General features: G+C 42.6%; 1 protein-coding gene across 1 annotated transcript in view; it reads left to right on the top strand.

Moving 5' to 3' along the window:
* sez6l (seizure related 6 homolog (mouse)-like) overlaps positions 1 to 20,717 on the top strand; it is a gene marked incomplete at both ends in the record, with an annotated part of 190,279 nt that overhangs the window by 49,586 nt on the left and 119,976 nt on the right. Inside the window, 3 exons of the mRNA XM_080742871.1 lie at positions 16,090 to 16,457; positions 18,093 to 18,199; positions 19,267 to 19,441. Coding sequence (XP_080598997.1) covers positions 16,090 to 16,457; positions 18,093 to 18,199; positions 19,267 to 19,441 — 650 coding nt within the window. The remainder of the gene's footprint in view (positions 1 to 16,089; positions 16,458 to 18,092; positions 18,200 to 19,266; positions 19,442 to 20,717) is intronic.

Genomic DNA, 20,717 nt, shown 5'->3' with positions numbered 1-20,717 from the left:
TTTTGTGTGACTTCGTTGTAGCATGAACAAGTAGGGATGGTCCCTATCACTGATAAACACAAAGGTAACATTTTACTGTGCCAAATTAGGAGAAATATTCTCACTTCAAAATCACCTACAAAAAACTCAGCACAGTACGACCCGGGGTCAATTATGGTCATTATGTGTCCAACTGCTCTCCACATTAACATTCTGCTCATCATTTCCACCAGGCTCTCGCCTGCGCATTCCAGTGTTTCTGCCCACTTAGCTGCAGCATTTTAACATAACCTGTTTGAATATTTATGTCTCGTTTGTACCTTATTAAAATGAAAGCATGTAGAACAAACAGAATGCTCTGTAGTGTCTAAAATGACCATAGTGGGCAAATGAAAGGACATCATCTTAAAGCCAGCCATAGAAACAGGATGTCTGCTTATTAGAGTGCAGCGGTTCTTAAAGTATAGGGTCCGGGGACCCCCAGGAGCATCACAATCAAAAATTGTAGATACACAAGCTCACAGCGGGTCACTCTAAGCTTGTACAGAACATCTGCTACTTTTGAACATTATTTAAATAATCTTGAAAATATTGGCAATTGTAGATTCTTTTTTTTTTTTTTTTTTTTTACTTAACTCTTCAGTGGGTCCCTGGCACAAAACATTTCCAGATGGCGGTCCACAATTTTGTTGACTGTGACTAAGACTAAAGACTATGAATTTTGAGCTGTAATTGTTGAAGCTCTTCTTACTTGACTAGGCTAATTGCCTCAAAGTGTACAACAACCCTATTCTCTCGCTCTCTCTCAATTCAATGGGGCTTTTTTGGCATGAGAAAAATATGTTTAACATTGCCAAAGCAAAAGTGGAACAAAACAATCAAAACAAAACAATGTGAGCACAATTAAACTGGAAAAAAGAAATGTGTAAACAGTAGGGGTGTAACAATATAGTAACTGTATCGAAACATCGTTTTTAACTTAAAAAATCCAAGTATATCGAAATTAAAACAGCTAAAATCGAATCGTATTGTTTTATTTTGTATCGTATCGAATCGGCAATGCAAAGAATCGATTGTATCGATACTACCTACTTGTGCATTGTATTTAGCATTTTTAAGAAGAAAGGAGGGGTTTAACTACATTTTCTATCGATAAATGTGTGTAATCTCTGGGTTCATGTCAAGGTGCAGGTTTGTCAATATACAATGTCCATGTATTTGGCAGATAATCACTGTGTTTACTTATTTATATCCATAATAATACATGTTTCCCTTCAAAACATGCACTATCCACACCTTTCACACAGATTTAATTTCTTTGCTAAATAGTTAAATAATTAAATCAAATCGTATCGTCATGAATGAACCAATATCGTCCATGTATCGTATCGTCAACTATGTATCGTGATATGTATCGAATCGCAATTACAATGTATCGTTACACCCCTAGTAAACAGAGCTGTGTTGCAAAAAGGTAGTTGCTCTGTACAGTATTTCTATGTACCGAGGTAATTCTGTGTTATAAGTATGGGGATTCTAAAGGGGGGATGCAAAGGTAGCTCTTTTTCTCGGTTGAAGTAAGTTCCTTGTTTATTTCTAACCGGGTGAAAAGGGCTCGGGTTTTGCTTAATGGAATTGGTTAGTTCTGTACCAGTCTCTTCCCTGCTTGATCCCTATTCATCTCTCTCCCTCTCCCGCTCTCTCGCTCTCTCTAGTAAATAAAATCCTTGTGCAAACCTAGAACAGGTGCGTAGGAGTGAACAGCTGACGTATAGAACAGGAAAATATCCTGACCGGCACACTGTCTGCTCTTCACAGCAACATGTGTTGAAAAATAGCCCATGTGGTTGAGCGGAGTCCCCCAGGGCGCTCTCTATACGAGTGTATTTTCTGTTTTCTATTATCGTGGGCAAAGCTTTCGCTGAATATAGCGGATCGGCAAGCTCACAACGTGTAGCGGGCGGAAGCAGAAATCGATAGGTCACCACATTCTGCGCAACACTGCGTCCTCTAAAAAGCTCCGGTCTGATTGAGAACCTCCGAGACAGCCTTGAACAGGCCGTTCAGAGCATTCCTAGGCAGGGACGTGCAGAGAATGTTAGAGAGGCAGGGGCTGAAATTTCTAAAAGGGCCTTTTGGTGGAAATATAGAAAATAGCATACCTCCAAGCTTGGAGGTCGGCTATTTTCGGTGCTTGATACCACACTTAACTAAGCATATTTTCAAGTCAATACCGGAGATGTGACATACAGCATGGATTTCTACAGAGGGCAATTCTTTCAATTTAAGATGCTGCATTCAAGTTCAGGAGAATAGAGAATTTGGAGGCAATTCTCTTGAATGCTGCCTTGAGGTATGGCATGGAAAGAGGGCATTTGCATTTCTTTCACCATAGTAAAAACTGCATTCATGGTCTGGAGAGGGCACTTTTTTTTACAGACAGATAAAATGGCAGGGGCTCAAGCCCCCTTTGAGGTCTATGTGTGCAAGTGCCTGTTCCTAGGGCAGATCACTTCATTGCCATCTAGTCACTGGAGAAAGTGGGGAGAATGAGGTCCGTGTTAATCTCATGGGAAAGTGGAGATATTTTTCTACATAAATGCAAATGTTCTGCCACTATTCTGTCAAAGAGTCGTTCAGCCTTCTTTCCCCTTCCTCGGTTGTACAATGGTGTCTTGTTAAGACTCTACTCCAGCCTCAGAGCACTTCATGGAGGAACACTACACAATGGATATTTATTATGTTGGACTGTCTTTCTTTCATAAATCATAATGTCACTTCTCAGCCAGGGCTAACCTTCTTTGGACATATTTCTCAATGTACGGTATGTCAATAAGTCGCTATATGCAAATGCATTGTTATTTCTTTGCTTTGTGTATAGGCATAAACAATTTAAAATCTGAGTGTGAACATGCAGCAAAGTACAGTCAACTGGTCAGCAGGGGAGCCAAAAAACAAATAAGAAATGATTTGAATAAATCATTTGCCATATATGCTTCTCTGCCTTTTCTATACAGTACAGTATGTAAACACATTAAGGAATTAATGAGACCAGTGAAAGAGTGGAGAGAGATCGGCCCACTGGTTTGTCTCTCACACTCAACAACGGAAATAAATATTAGATTTGTTGTTGCTTTAGTACAAGGGTCTTCAACAGTGGGTCCGGGACAGAGTTACTACAGGGGGTCCTCCAAATCCTTGTGTGATAGAAACCTTTTTTTCTCCTTTATTATATTAACCACTTGAACCCTAATGTCCATATTCTGAGAACTTTAGCCAAAAATAGCAGATCTACAAGCTCGTAGATGTGAGCTTGTAGATCGGCTATTACTGGCAAAGAGGTTTGGTGTAGACGGAAAAAGAGTAGACTAAGTACAGAGTGAAAGGTCAAGTTTATTAATCATTGGCGGTTCAAGTGGTTAAATATCTGAAAACACAAATTGACATGAATCCAAAATACACTGATGATTGTGCTGTCAAACGATGAAACTATATGGAATCTAAGAAAATGTTGTGGGGGTCCCTGCTTCATCTCTCTCTCAGCTAAGGGGTCCTTGGCCTGAAAATGTTGAAGACCCCTGCTTTAGTAAAAGAGAAATGCATCCTATTTCATAATGAAACCCCCTCTCCTGAAAATGAGTTGCTGGTCAGTGAGGGTCAGAGATGATGAATTCACTGGTTATTTTCAGAGGGACGGCTATTTCTGTGAGAAGCCCTGACTATAGTCCAGGGGTCTCCAACAGGGGGTCCGGGGACCCCTAGGGGAGTCCTCGCTTCTCAACATGATTACAGGAGGGTTGCCAAATCTTTGTGCGATGTAGAACTTCTTTTCTTTCTTTTTTTTACATTAACCACTAGAACCCTAGCATCCCTATTCTGGTAGGAACAGTTGCTCAATATAGCCGATCTACAAGCTCACAATATGTCTCAGCACGATGCATTATGAGCTTGTAGATCAGCTTGTGGTTGGACCGACCGGCGTGAAACCTTTCACGCACAGTCACAAACTCCAAATCAGATTCATTGTGGCTCTATAACAGCCCACCCTATAACAGCCCACCCTATAACAGCCCACCCTATAACAGCCCACCTCATACATTTTGACCTACTAGCCCTTACCCGTTCAAAGATATGAGCTCCAAAATGATGTGCAGTGTGTGGGTTATGGGATGTGCACTGTGCACACAGTATATGAGGGATGGAAAGTAACTTTAACTGGTGCTTGCATGATAATATGTAGGAGCATCAATGTAAGAAATACCCGTTTCGTTTAATACCCCCCCCCCCACCCACCCACCCGCCTGCGCACACACCCGTCTGTCTGCCTGCACACACACACACACACACACACACACACACACACACACACACACACACACACACACACACACACACACACACACACACACACAGAGAGAGAGCTGGTTAAACATGTTGCCTCATGCTAGATGCAGAATAGATGTGCCTCATGCTAGATGCAGAATAGATAGTATTCTGGTGATGCGATTTCAGATCAATTGCTCCAGCCACTGAGGAGAAATGCTGTTTCAGACAGACAGACAGACAGACAGACAGACAGACACTCACTCACTCACTCACTCACTCACTCACTCAGACATTCGCAAAATTATAGTATAGATATCTTGAAGCCTACAGTAGGTTATGCATTTAGCATGTATAATAAAGCATGTAATAATGCTACTCCACATAGACCCTGGACATTAAGTGCCAGACCAGATTTAACGCCATTTCCTGTTTTCTGCAAAACACACGTTGCTAAAAAACTCAAATTGTGTCCAAAACTGACTAAAATTGGTTATCACCGGATTCCTGTGATCAAGATGTATCAGTCCGATCAATCCAGATATAAGTGAACAAATCTTACCAAGAATAAAACAAAGAATGAAGAAACACGCACGATTTTGTACTCTCATCACAACTTTCTTGTAGCCGAAAAATGTACATTAATATGATCATACAAAAGTTATGCTTTCTACTCATAGCGTTAAGTGACACACTTTATAGAGATTGTAGCAGGTTATGAAAATAATACTCCCCCACACACACACACTCACACCCACCCACCCTTCGAGCCCTGTCCTTTTTGCCCTGTCTGGCCCGTGACCTAAAATGAGTCTGACACCCTGCTTTAGACACATCCTGGGTAAGGTGTGAAGAGTTCCTCACACGTCCTCCCTGATTTTATTAACAAAATAGATGGGATTAGGCTGCAGATTTGGCCTGAAGGACAGAGACCTTGGTCCATGCTCCATGTCCCCCGCTGTGTGCTGCCGCTAACCCGTTTAGAACAGATCTCCATGTCGACCTTTTCAGACAATTCATGTAAATGGAAAACGTTCCCCCCTCCGGCCTTAGTAGTGCTGCTGGTCAGGCCCGGCCGGCGCTAGAGAGCAAATACATAGAAGGACATTTGATTTTCATCAGAGGGCACTTTTTTTTTTTTTTTTTTTTTAAAGATTTGTTTTTTGGGCTTTTTATGCCTTTATTTGATAGGACAGTTAGGAAATGGGGAGAGAGATGGGGAATGACATGTGGCAAAGGTCATCCGGATAGGGAATCGAACCGGCGACGCCAGCAGGCATCATAGCCTAGTATGTGGTATGCGCCTTGACCACTAGGCCAACGGGCACCCCTTCACGGAAGAATTTCAAACTGCACCACATGTGAAGGAGGTTTCATGAATGAAAAGTTCTTTATAAATACTAGTCCTGCCCGTTCGAACTTTTGTGCTCCGAATTATGTGCAGTTTGATGGTTGTGGAGGGAAGGTAGAGCTGTGTGTCGTCGGCGTAACAGTGGAAACGGAGGCCGTACGTGTCCGCGGAGATTCTGTCCGAGCGGGACAGTGTATGAATAGGAGAGGGCCAAGTACTGAGCCTTGGGCGACACCATACGTGGCAGGAGGTATGAATGATTGGCAGTCATTAATGGAGATGAAATGATGTCTGTCAGTGGAATTAGTACGCAATTATACACCGTGAACAAGCTTGCATGGTGTGTGTGTGTGTGTGAGTCGCCACCCCGCTGACTTGAGATACACGGAGCCTCTCCCGAGGCCATTCTGACATCCTGTCACGGGCACACGTTGTCACTTATTGAGCCAAGCCGGGCTGCAAGACAACACGCTTGTTCTGAAGGACGCTAAAACAGAAAACATGTTGCTGGACATGGACAGACAGTACAATAATGGACACACCAGGGACAGCAGCCTCTGTCATTCTAGATGCATCAGTTGGGTTCAACGGTTCGGCACCACAGCCGATTGGACAGCGACAAGCCGCGATGCACACGGTGACTCTACTTTTAGACCAGGGGTCTTCAGCGTTTTTCAGCCCAAGGACCCCTTATCTGAGAGAGAGATGAAGCAGGGACACCCCACTACATATTGTATAAAGATCACACCCAGTGTGAAGTGAGTGGTGCCTTTTGAGATTGGTGTACACGCGTGCCAGAACGTCCCGCGAGGACATACTGTACACACAAAGCCAGATGTAGGAGTGGTTAGCACTGGTCAAAAAAATTGTTTAGCAGATTAAACTTTTTCATAGATTTCATAGATGCTTCATACTTGTTTGACAGCACTGTCATCAGTTTTCCATATTCATATTAATTTAACCATGTAAACCATCAATACTTAGTGAACTTGACCTTTCACTCTGTTCTTAGTCTGCTCTTTTTTTCCCTCTACACCCAACCTCTTTGCCCAAAATAGCTGATCTAGAAGCTCACAAGGCTCACAACGTCCCAGGGGTCCGTGACCCCCTGTTGAAGACCCCTGGCATAGAGTACAGACTGTCTCTCAGTCATCACAGAGGCTGTAGGCTGTGTTGGCACTCAAGTCATTATTAACGGCCATTATCAAGTCATCATCAGCGACAGCTAGCTAAGCCTGAAATATAGTCCACACACATACACATTTGAGATCAAGTTTAAGCAAAGCCAATTTATTGAAATGCTTGGTCTGAAAAGAGAATGACCGGTTGAGAGGCAGTGATATTTGTAGCAAAGGAGCCCTTCGCCAGGTTGGCTATTTGCAAATTGAACAAATCTGATTGGCTAGTAGAGGTTGCTTAGAATTGTGAATGGAATGCCTAGTGGTTAAAGCACACACAACATACAGTATATGTCTATATCGTCACTGTTGGGCAGAAACCTTGTATCTTTAAGTTTCAAATGTATGTTTTTCCGTAAAGTAAAGCCCTGCTTCATCACACAAGACTATTACACAAAACTAGTAAAAATAGCAGATCTACAAGCACACAACGCCTCACGGTGCGAGGCGTTGTGTGCTTGTTTTCACTAGTTTAGATCATTTTTAAAACGATAAATACAAAACGATCGGTTTTGGACATACAAGGTTTCCACCCGACAATGACGATCTGCCTTTGCTGCGTCTCTCTCTCCCTGTTTCCAGTTAATCTTTACCATACTATAAAAAAGGCAGAAAAGTGCCAAAAATACCTTTACAAAAAAGGGAAAAAAAGAAAGAATTGTGAATGAAAGGTTTTCATAGCGTGGGAATGAGGAATTGACGTGGTTAAAAACCCCAGAAAACAAATTAAACTTGCAAACAAAAGCTAGCGTGAACATGTTCATCTATTTGGACAGTGGATTTCAGATTCAGACACTCGGTAGGGTTAGTTACTTTAGCAGTAAACGACACTCCCATTATTGTGTCACTTGGCCCACATATCTTGGTGTGGTGAACATATTTAATAATGCAGAGGTGCTGCTAGTAATAAGCACACATACTGTACTCGTAGACTTGCATTTGAAACTACAGCCTGCTATGTATCATGAAACACGGAGCAGAAGGGGACACAGATGCAAGCGGACAGCTTCATGGTGTTGTTGGCCGTGCTGCTATAGAAGCCCCCCCTCACTGCAATGCACATCATGCCTGCATGCAGGCACGTGCACACATAGACATCAAAGGGGCTTGAGCCCCTGCCCTTTTACCCGTCTGTAAAAAAGTGCCCTCTCCAGGAGCATGAATGCAGTTTTTACCATGGTGAAAGAAATGCAAATGCTCTCTTTCCATGCCATACCTAAAGGCAGCATTCAAGAGAATTGCCTTGTCCAAACTCTCCTGAACTTGAATGCAGCATCTTATGTTGAAAGAATTGCCCTGACTGTGTAGAAATCCATGCTGTACACCCATATCTCCAGTATTGCCTTTTTTATGCTTAGTTTAGTGTGGTATCAACTTATCAAGTCTTGAAAATAGCCGACCGTGACGCGTTGTGAGCTTGCCCTATTATAGGAAGATTGAAAAGTGGTGAAGTCGTCCTTTAAGTAAAAGTAGCAATACTGCAATGTAGAAATACTCTGTTCTTGAGTACGGGTACAACAGACAGTATTGGTATCAAAAAGTACCAAAAGTAGAAATCATCAAGCAGAATGTCCCATTTCCCAAAAGTATTGAAAATTATAAATACTGAAGAAAGTAAACATAACTCAAAAATTGAACTTAAGTACAATACTTACCACTGCCTGCATGCGTGGTCTTACCATTCTCAGGTGATACTGTACATTCTCAGAACGCAGCGACGCATGAAATCAATCTTAGAAGAACCCACGCATACTGTAAGGGCACCTTGTGTTTTATAACACCCACTGCAGCTTCATGGGCTGAGAGAGGGTAAAAGATCACTTTCTGTAGCTACTGCTGTAATCAAGTACAACTATCAGAAGATGTAACCCAGGTAAAGCAATGCGTCACTCTGCACGTTTAACTAAAGTTTTCCATGTGTACAAAGTCATTGCTGATACAGACATAACGGTTTTAAAATCATCCTATCCTTGTTGATATAACGCCATTTACTGTGGGTAAATTATATAACACTATGTAGTAGTATAATAATATACTAGTAAGACGCCTCAGGGCGACAAGCGAGGTCGCGCCACAGTGATGTGGACATCAGGTTTGTGGACACATCAGGGATCTCCATATATATATATATATATATATATATATATATATATATATATATATATATATATATTTTATTGAAGAATATGCAATTTACAAAATATTCAGGTATTCAAACAGCACAGGTAATAGACAATAAAAACATGACATACAGGAAGGAAAAAGACAAAAAACAACAGTACAACCATATTATCTGATAACATTAAACAGAGAAATCGGGAAAATGAAAATTATACAAAGTTAAGAGTTTTAATTTTTTTTTGTTATTTACTATATCTAGTGATTTGACTAGCAGATTGAATTCCAATTTGAAGTGGGTGAAAATAGGTGGGGATTTGGCGAATTTTTGCTTGTGAATAATTTTTTTGGCATAAAGAGTAATGAAATTAAAAATAAACTCAAGTTTGTCATTGTCTGGGTTGCTGTAGTAGCAAAGGGATCTCCATATATGGCATAAAAGGGATTGTTCCCCTGACATCACAGGGATCTCCATATCTCCATATATGGGCATAAAAGGGATTTGTTCAACCTGGCATCACAGGGATCTCTCTAACAGGGCATCATTAATATTGATGACATCAGGGAACTCCATATATGGGCATAAAAGGTATTCTGTTAGTGTGACAGTGAAGCCAGAGCGTGATGTCAGAGCGGCAAATCCATAGACTGTAAAAATCTTTACACGTCTACACGGACGCGAACAAGCTGTGACGTTTCTCACAGTAAACTGCGACCTTCGGTCGCATTAAATAGCAGCCAGTTAAGCCCTTTGCACACAGGACAGTTGCGTTTCTTCCGTTTGCTGTATGAATAAAACGCATTGGATTTGGTGTGCAATGCTGTGCGGAATCTGCGCTGCGGTTCCCAAAAGGAGTCATAAAAGGAGTGATGAGTTTTTTACCGCATGCGACAAGACGCATGAATCGAACTGGTTTCGATTGAGAAAAAAACGCACGGCCGCAGCCACTCGTCGCACGGCTAATTCGGATCCGGTGTGCATGAGGTCATAGAGAATAATTGTTTTCTTTTAAAAAAATGAAATTGTCCGTTTTATCCGTGCGGATAAACGCGCCTGTGTGCAAAGGGCATTATTGACTGCCAGCCACAGACACTGACTAGACACATACCTGATGGTCAAGATTCAATTAATGCCTCAAGCAAGCAGGCCAGCTCTATCAGCTCAATGGTAAACATGTCAACACTTGCGCAGTAAACAAATGGGGTAGAAGAGGAAAGTTACATAGTTCTCTGTTAAATATCAGTACATTGCTGTATTAACATTTCAACATTCTAAAAAGAAAACATCAAAAAGAGTGAAAATATTAGATTGGCTGTTCATACTATATAAACGAAGAAGACCAACGAGGTCGAAGCGTGTACGTTGCTCCTGTTAAGTGAGGTAAATAAAATCATGTGAAAAGGAGATTCCTTGAGTGCTGGCAACTTCTTCTTTAAGTCTTATGTTATTTTGAGCCGTGCACCAAAAAGACTTTATATAATTTGGAGTGTTGCGGGCTTTCTGCTCTGTTGCAGATATCTTTCTCTACTATATAAACTGCCTTGAAAAAAAGGGGGGATTTACTAACAAAGACTCGGGCATGAGAGTATATTCGTCTGGTTTTGTTCCTACCTCACTGATAGAAGGACTATTTCTGTTATTATTCTCTGGCCTCCTTTTCCACTGTTGTTCTGTTCCCCAGGGATCCATTTTGGGACCCTTGCTGTTTTCAATTTTACAATGCAATATTAATTTTCCATTGTTATGCAGATCACGCTCGCACTATGTCCCACTTAAACCGGATGATGCAGACAGCTTGTCCCATATTTTGTCGCGTCTTTCATATTACTAAGTGCTGGGATGTCACAGAACTTCCTCCAGCAAAAAAAACAAAACAACGTCTAAATCAGAGATCCACTTAAGATTTTATTTTTTATTTTATTTTTCTATAATTGGCAGACCTTGAAAAGCTCTGCATCTACGCTTTTATTTAATCACCATTAGAATTCAGTATAACTCCCTGTACTCAAGGGCTCAGTAAAAAAAAGGGTTGGAAAAAGCTATCTCTTGTCTCCAACTGATGCAAAATTCAACAGCTAGACTTTTAACCACTTAAATGCTATACTTAGTTGACCGGGGTCCCTCTGGATGCTATGTTTAAGGTCAGCCTCTTTTTCCCCCCCTCCTGGCAACACATTTCTTAGCAGAAAATAGACCATATAGAAATGGCTCGCTACTTTTTTCTCTTAATACCACCAAATCTCTTATTAATATATATAGAACAGAGGTCTTCTATTCATTCAGCTATAGGGTATATCCTATAGCTGAGTGGGAGATGAAGCAGGGACCCCCACTAATACATAATTGTATACAAGTGTGGAAGATTGAACGTTTTCATAGATAGCTTTCATTGACAGCACTATCATCAGTACTGTATATCGTCGTTGTCGGGTGAAAACCTTGTATGTCCAAAACCGTTTGTTTTGTATTCATCATTTGAAAAATGATTTAAACTAGTGAAAACAGCCGATCTACGAGCACACAACGCCTCGCACCGCGAGGCGTTGTGTGCTTGTAGATCTTTTGTGCGACAGCCTTCTATGATGAAGCAGGGCTTTGCTTTGCGAAAAAAATTACACATTTGAAACTTGGAGATACGAGGTTTCTGCCCGACAGTGACGATAATGTTGAATTCATGTTAATGTGCGTTCTCAGACATTAACCACTTGAACCCTCAATACTTTTACTGTACCCTGTTCTTGGTCTGCAATTCTTCTCCTCTACACCAAACCTCTTTGCCAAAAATAGCCGATCTAGAAGCTCACAATTCTGTGAGCTTGTAGATCTGTTATTCTTGGCTAAAGTTATCCTCAGAATAGAGATGCTAGGGTTCAAATGGTTAAAAAAAATAATCAGAAAAATATTTGGCGCCCCCCCCTGTAGTAACTCTGAGGACCAGGCCTGGAATTTTGTCATTTTAGGGGCCTTTGGCATTGTCCATTTTTTGAGGGCACAAAGGCCAGGGCAGGAAGGCCATCAAATAAAACAAGATTGTAGTCAATTGAAACAATGTGTTGAATTTAAGGGTTAGGGATGATAACCTAATCTGCAGTGAAACAGATACATGATGGTATTTACAATCTGATCCTTGCTCAGCCCAGCCCCAATCAAAGTCTCTGGCTTGGTTTAAAGATGGGGACTCGAGTCGTGAGAGTTAAGATTTCAGAATTTCAACAAAAGAGACCGGTGTCTACATGACAAGAACGAGACACTGATGTCTACTGTCTACATATTGACAAGAAAGAGACAGAGGAGAAAGTGGTACAGTCAGCTGTATGGGGCATTAAGTCCACTGTGGCCTCAAGTCATGCCATTGGTTTGAGGGGCACAAGGCCAAACTGAGGGGCAACGGCGGCCATGGCCTTCATGGCCTCCATGAAATTCCTGCCCTGCTAAGGACCCCTGTCGAAGACCCCTGATCTAGGAGTTTGAGCTTGTACGTTGTCTATTTTTGCCAAATGTTTGCCCCCAGAATAGGGACGCTAGGATTCGGGGCATATTACACTCATCTAAGCTTCTTACACTGTTGGCCTGTGGGTGTCAGAATCCAACAAGTTGTAGATTAAGACTTGACGGATGACTTTTAAGCCTGCATTATGCCTGCATTATGCTTCCTCTGTGCGCCGTTGCAGAGAGATGAAAACAGCCAGGGCCGTCACACCAAATTCTGGGCCCCCCCTGATGGGTACAAGGATTCACTGCGGGCCCCCCATGAATGTTAACTATTAGAAAAACAGCAGATATACAAGCGAGCTTTTAGATCTGCTATTTTTGAAAAATGTGTGCAAGAAACCTATGTTTCCATGTCAGTGGTGCTCAAACTTTTTCATGTCAAGGACCGCCAAGATGATATGTACTTGGCCACGGACCCCCATCTCAAAATATTTAGTTCCAGCCAGGGACCCCCCAGAAGCAAAATTTGAGTTACAAATGTTCCCTTAAAAAATACACATTCAAAGATTTGCACACATTTTCACAACTTTTCAAAAATAGCAGATATACAACCTGCGAGCTTGTAGATCTGCTATTTTTCAATAGCTAAAGTGACAAGGGCCCCTCCGCCTTGGGCCCTAGTAACTCAGTCCCACTCCCCCCCCCCTTGTGACGCCCCAGAAAACAGCAGATCTCCAGTATGCGTCACGATGCAGCCCAGCGACTTGTGACACACTGACATGTGCATCAGTGCTACTGTGGGAAGGTTAACGGCACAGTGCAACCGATGCAGAGGAGGGATTGTGCTTGTGTGTGCGCGTGTGGGTGGGTGTGTGTGTGTGTGTGCGTGTGCGCATGCGCGCGTGTGTGTGTGCGTGTTACTATACTTGTGAGGTCAAAATGTCCACACAGTATACTGCCCTACAGCCAAAGTGCAGTAACTATGAAAAAATTATAATAATTGTGTTTCAACTTGTCGGTCTAATGAGATATCGGCACATAGAAGTGATTGATTGATTGATTGATTGATTGATTGATTGATTGATTGAACTGTTAAGCAGTTTACTAACATACCAAGTTTAGCTGCACTTGAACAACCATTCCAGGCCGCCATATCCAGCCCAAGAAACCATAGAAACCCGGGGGAAAAGCGGACCCGATCCCATCTTTGCCATACCCTAGCTTTTGCTGAACTGATGCCACTGGAAAGCACTATGTCTTGTTTACATTGGGGTCCTTCCTTTGTACTATTACACCAGTGTTGTTTTTGACAGCAAATTTTGATTTAGTTTTAGTCATAATCTTTTGAATAAAATGTCATTTAGTTTTAGTTATAATTTAGTCACCCGAAAAGATTTCGTTTTAGTCTAATTTGGTTTTAGGCGACTAGATCTACAGTTGATTTAGTCAACTGAAATGTATTTTTGGCAGGCCTTGATGGCATCGTAATGACTGATTTTACACTTGGTTGCGTGAAAATAGCCGATCTACATTACTATATCAGCTATTTTCAGCACGCAACACCTGAGAGCAACCAAACATAAAATGACTCTCTTCTCCACTAGTCCCTCCCTAAGGTTTTAGTCCAGTTTTTATTTTGTTGACGAAATTGTCAATATATTTAGTCTTAGTTTTAGTCATCACAGCTTAGTTTTTATTTAGTTTTCGTCAGTGAAAAGTCGACAAAAAATTTTCGTCATAGTTTTAGTCGATGAAATCAACACTGTGTTACACTACAGTAATTGTATATCTGTTCTTGAGGTACCGTAACTGTTTATCCCCCAAAATCACAAAGGCTAACTGGACCTTTGGGATACACAAATAAGCTGTTGTGTCCAAAAACATAGATACTGCACTTTGGTGTAGGGCAGTGTAGTAGAATTTGAGAAATAGACGTTTTTTTCTGGTCCTCACAAAAGGAATCATTTTTGATTTGGGGAGTTAGGCTTAATTATAATTAGTTAAAGATTCGAGGTTAGGTTTAAAGGGTTGGGAGCAGATCTACAAGCTAGAAACGCAGCGCGACACGCTGCGTGGTGAGATGAATGGCATCTGCTATTTTCGGTTGTGGTTTCAGTTAAAATGGCAACCAAAAAAAAGTGATTCTGAAATGCTGTATGATGTCCTCGCAAACAAACACAAACAAGCCTGTGTGTGTGTGTGTGTGTGTGTGTGTGTGTGTGTGTGTGTGTGTGTGTGTGTGTGTGTGTGTGTGTGTGTGTGTGTGTGTGTGTGTGCGTGCGTGGAACAGTTTGCCTGTCTTTGCATTTCCTTCATGCCCCCCCCCCCCCCCCCCCTCTGCTCCCATGGTCCTGTCATGCCTGGCTGCCCTGTTCTCCCGCTTGCTTTGTGTGTGCGTGTGCATGCCCAGCTTGCAAATGAGTGTGTGTGTGTGTGTGTGTGTGTGTGTGTGTGTGTGTGTGTGTGTGTGTGTGTGTGTGTGTGTGTGTGTGTGTGCGGTGAAACGATGCCGCCAGGGAAAACGTTGCCACTGTAACGTTCCTGAACCGATACAACATAAATAAATAAAAAAGGTTTGCATATCAACGTCTCCAGATGCAGACCTTGTCAACTCAATGCTCAGATTTCCCAGTCCAGTCAAGTACTGTGTGCATCAATGTCAAAGTAGATTACAACTGATAACCCGCAGCCCGTCCCGCAAGGGCTAAAAGGCAAAATAAAATGTCACGACTGAACAATTTTGTCAGGCCATGTCCTAATCTGCGATTTGTGAAACGGCGTGAAAGGAGCAGAGAGGTACACAGCAAAAAGGAGAAAAAAAAATTAAGGCTAAAACACAAACTAGAAGCAGGGACAGGTCTCCGCCAGGTCAGGTAGGTTATTGCTGCCTCCTGATGGCGCTATCATAGGCCAATGTGAAAAGGGTGCCATGTGTTTTTGGGCCTTTTTTTTATCTGTATCTTACCTTCCACTTGAATGAAGAAAGATATTTTTTTATCTGGAGAAAGATATTTTTGTATCTGTTAACTGGCCCCCTTAAAGTATTCTTCTTCTTTCGTGTATCATCGTCCTTGATGATTGGTTGACAACATTGTATTCAATCAAAAAAGAAAACCAGACAGACAGACCCAAACCAAAAATGTAACCTACCCACTTGGCATAGATAACTAGTAGGGGCGACTTGCTTTTGGGCCAGTTAGGGCCTGGGATTGATGACATCAGAAATCTCCATATATGGGCATAAAGGGATTTTGCTTCTGGGAATGCCCATATGGACTTTTTATTTTATTTTATCCTTTATTAATAATAATATGTATCCATATACATACAATATATTTTATTCCCATACGTGTACGATCCCTATCTGAACCAGCCACACAGATATGGGCCATGTCTTGGCCATCTGGCCAGTTATATATATATCGATGACATCAGGGATCTTCATTATGGGCATAAAAGGCATTCTGGGGGATACCCATATGGACTTTTACCTGTGATATCACAATGACAAGGGAACAAGCCATAGACTGTAAAAATGTGTACTGACTGACGTAAAAATGTGTACTGACTGACTGACTGACTGACTGACTGACTGACTGACTGGACAAGCTGCGACATTTCTCATTGTAAACTGTAAACTGTAAACTTCGGTCGCGAATATAAACGTTTTTAACGTAATAAAAATGTCCTTGTTTGTGTCTCCTCAGAGGAAGCGTCCCCCACGTCCCCCGCCTCGCCTCCGGGGGTGACAGAAGGAGACAGGGAGGACGCCGGCGGTCCCCGAGGCAGAGGCTCCGCGGTGGGGGCCGCCGCCGGGGGTCTCCTGGAGTCGGTGCTGGCTCACAAGGACCACCTGCTCTCCCACCAGCCCAGGGAGATGCTGCCCTCCGCTCTGCCCCCCAACCTCTTCCCTCTCCTGGGCCGAGGGCTGAGCGTGGGCCCCCTTCCCGGGGGCCACTCGCTGGAGCATCAGAGTGAGGGGCTGCTGCGGAGGATAAAGCCCCCTCCGTCTGCCCCCGTCCCGGGCCAAGCTGGCGACGACGCGGCCCCCCTGCCTACCAACAAGCAGTCCCAGGTAGGGTTGGATGGAATGTAGTCCTTTACATACATATAGGCAGTTCCCTGTTGAAGACCCCTGCTTTAGGGGTACGGTAACGTGGCCCTTTGTTGTTGTGCTAATGTTTGAGGGCACAAAATGCCAAATGCCAGGGCAGGAAGGTCATCAGATTAAACGATATTGAGGAAACTAGACCGTAACGACCTGTTGGGTAACGACTAGTCTCGCGTAGCCAGACAACGGTTTCACAATCTCCGAATGCTATATTCATGGGTTCAATTTGAAGTCCTACAGTGGCCATGTTGAGGACCAACGCAGGTGTTTCACTTGTCTGATTGGCATAGAATTAATGTTCTACATCAATCAGAACACCTGTGTTGGTCCTCAGTATGGCCGCTGTAGGACTACAAATTGAACCCATGAATACAGTCTGGAACTACGCCTTCCGAAATCCGAGTACCGGAAGCTGGCATTTCCGTTCACGAAAATATATTTTAAAATAATATTTACATTTTATTTTATTTCCATTTCTGCTAAGCAGCAAGCTATATGCTTAGATTCTTTTTATTTCCAGTATTAGGATAATTTTGCGAGACTGTCGAAACGGAGGTGGTGAGGAGGCTTCACATCCGCTTTATAATTTACTCATGATCAGAGCTTCCGTGCTCCAGACTGTGTGACGGAAGCATTTGAAAATTGTGAGAGTCTGACCTTAGGCTGGAGTTGCCGTCAATTGGCTCATTTGGGCCACGGCCAGAGCCTTTTGTACTGTGGGCGTATCAGTCACATCGGTGGTTCTGGACGACTGCCCAACTGCCTATCCCACCGACTCCACGCCGGGCACTGCATTCCCTCAGGTCTTTTGAGACGCGTGAGCCGAATTTGAAGTCGTCGGTTGTGAGCCTGTAGATGAGCTAGTTCTGCCTTTTTTGGAAATCTTTCAAGTCAAAGGGAAAGTGGTTAAGTTTGTGCGTGCGTGCGTGTGTGTTAAATATCGAACCAATGAAAAGTAATAACAAGAACTTGCGACTAAATCAGGGGTCTTCAACGTTTTCAGGCCAAGGACCCCTTAGTTGAGAGAGAGATGAAGCAGGGGCCCCCGCACAACCTTTTCAGAGATTCCATATAGTTTCATCGTTTGACAGCACAATCATCAGTGTATTTTGGATTCATGTCAATTTGTGTTTTCAGATATTTAACCACTTGAAATGTCAATACATAATAAACTTGACCTTTCGCTCTGTACTTAGTCTGCTCTTTTTCCCCTCTACACCAAACCTCTTTGCCAAAAATAGCCGATCTACAAGCTTTTGTGAGCTTGTAGATCGTCTATTTTTGGCCAAGGTTCAAGTGGTTAAAGGAGACAAAGATTTGGAGGACCCCCTGTAGTTACTCTGAGGACCCCCTAGGGGTCCCGGACCCCCTGTTGAAGACCCTTGGACTAAATAATAACTACATTGGATGCAGTTTTTTCTCCCCATTTCCCGAGAAGTAACAGTTACGGCACATACAAGGTTCCCCCCCCCCCCCCCCCCCCCCCCCCCCCCGACAGCGACGATATGAGGTTTAAAGTGGTTAAGAAACTAACCCTCACCCCCCTCCCCTCCCCTCCTCTGTTTCTTTGTTACAAATGGAACCAAATGAACCCGCCAGGCCTCCTCTGGCTCTGGGCCTCCGTCCAGCAGCACAGTAGTGCATTCTGAGCACGTGGACCACGAAGTCTCCACGACGGCCAAGTCCCTGCTGGACACCATGGACTTGTGGACAGCAACGCCAGCAGCACGTAAGAAACAGACAGCACTTTGTCTGTCCTCATAGAGAGAGACTCCTCATGGAAAAGACACAATAACACGCTGTTCCTGGCGCTGTGGTGGAAAGTAACTAATGTACTCACTCCTGTACTAGCTATTTTCTTTTACTTATTGGAGTAAATCCAATTTTGATGTATTTATTTTTACTTCTGCTCCACTACAGTACATCTCAGAAGCAAATATTCAACTTATTTTATTTTTTTTACTCCATAAGTTACTTTGTAGACTTAAAATAAACATTATTGTAGATCGGCTATTTTCGGCATAAACTTTAGTTTAGACCATCGGCATAGAAGACGACGTACAACAGCATTGCGTACCACCAAAATACATTTTAGTCGACAAAATAGAGTAGGCTATAGATTTAGTCGACTAAAATATTATGATATTTTTGCAATTAAAATTATATTAAAACATTTCAGGTGACCAAAATATGACTAAAACTAAATGGATTTTATTCCAAAGACTACTGTATAACTGAAACTAAATCAAACTTTGATGTCAAAATTAACACCGGAAGGGCTGTCGCCTCACAGCTAGAAAGTGCTGGGTTTGATTCCCGCTGGGGACGCTGTGGGTGCTGGGGGCGTGTTCTCTCCTCCGCATCATCAGTGCCCATATACCCAAAGAGGGGTTGGCAAAAGGGCCTTACTGTCTGGAGTTTGCATGTTCTCCCCGTGTCCCCTATGGTAGGTACCCTCACAAAAAACATGCAGTAATCCCGGTCTCTATAATGCCCTCCCCCTGGCCAGCCCAGGCGCCTGATGGAGGGGAAAGGAACTGCTTGGAATAACGTGTTCCTTCCACCCGGGGAAACTCCCCCTGTCAGGTGAAAAGAAGCAGCTTGGACTACTCATGCTTAGGAAGCATGAGATTCGTTGCTCCGTTGCTCTCCCCAGGTTGGCAGGGGGAGAGCAGCGCCCAGGATTACATTAGATAATTGGGCACTGGGTGAAAAATGGGTGACAAAATCGTGAGATCAAATTTTAATGAGTAAAATTATCACTGGTGCAAAGAAGAATTGAATTGAGAAACTGCTCTCTCTCCTCAGCGGTGTCAGAGTGCATGGTGAACTTCTCGGACCCAGAAGGATACATAGACTCCTCTGATGACCCGCCGCTTCCAGATGGAACCTTCTTACACTGCACCTACACAGTGACCGTCTACACAGGCTACGGAGTGGAGCTGCAGGTATAACAGACATGACTCCACATTATTTTATGCTTTAACTACTGAAAAATAGCAGATATACAAGCTCACAGCGCGGCACCGAGTGCCGCGCTGCAAGCTTGTAGATCTGCTATTTTTGAAAAATCCTGAAATTTAGAATTTTGACACGATTCTATAGGTGTCTTTTGAATCCTTCTAAGATTTTTTTGAAAAACCTATGTTTCTATGTCAGCAATCTGGCTAGCCATCGTCAAAGAAAAGATCCTTTTAACATAACTGGAGCTCAGTTAGTCTGTTCTTGAGAGACTACTATGTCAGTGGTTCTCAAACCTTTTCATGTGAAGGACCCCTGTAAAAAAATATTCATATCTCAAAATATTATAGTTCCAAGGACCACCCAGAAGCAAAATTTCAGTTACATACGTTCGCTCTAAAATACATATATTCAAAGATTTGCACACATTTTCACGACTTTTTCACAGCGCGGCACTGTGAGCAGCTAACAGACATGACATCTGACCCAGGCATGTGCACACCTATACATCAAAGGGGGCTTGAGCCCCTGCCCTTTAACCTGTCTGTAAAAAGTGTCCTCTCCAGACCATGATTGCAGTTTTTACTGTGGTGAAAGAAATGCAAATGCCCTATTTCAATGCCATACCTGAAGGCAGCTTTCAAGAGAATTGTCCAAAGTCTCCTGAACTTGAATGCAGCATCTTATGTTGAAATTATCGCCCTCTCTGTGTAGAAATCCATGCTGTACGCCACATAAAAAGCCCTTTTAGGAATTTCAGCCCCTGCCTCTCTAACATTCTCTGCAAATCCCTGCTCTGACCTCTTTGTCCTCCCCACTTCTCTTTGAAACTTGTCACATACGTACATGAGTTCATCCACATAAATGAAAACATTTGAACACTCATCTTTTCTTTCCTCTAATGACTATCTAAAATATGAACCCTTGTTGTAAAAAGTTGTCCTTTAATTATGTTTTACTTAAAGGGGCACTCCACCACTTTTCAACCTATGTTCATATAATTGATCCTCACTCAAAAATAGCTTTTCTTTTTTTTCTTTTTTTTTTTTTCAGAGGAGGGCTGTGGGCAGGTCAGAAACCCATAGTCTTGTGACATCATCGATTGCCAATCCAGCTTATAGAAACTGCAGGCTTTCTATTCCTGAAAAGTTGCAATTTTAAAGTGGAAGCCATTGTTCTCGCGATAATAAAAATCTCTTTTTTTTTTTTTCAAAAATATTGATAAAAAGTTTTTTTGGAAAATGATGATGTCACAAGACTATG

Source organism: Nannobrachium achirus, assembly GCF_963921795.1.
Source record: "Nannobrachium achirus genome assembly, chromosome: 15".
NCBI classification, from domain to species: Eukaryota; Metazoa; Chordata; class Actinopteri; order Myctophiformes; family Myctophidae; genus Nannobrachium; species Nannobrachium achirus.
Note: the sequence above shows the minus strand (reverse complement) of the source record. Positions and strands in the feature narration are given on the sequence as shown.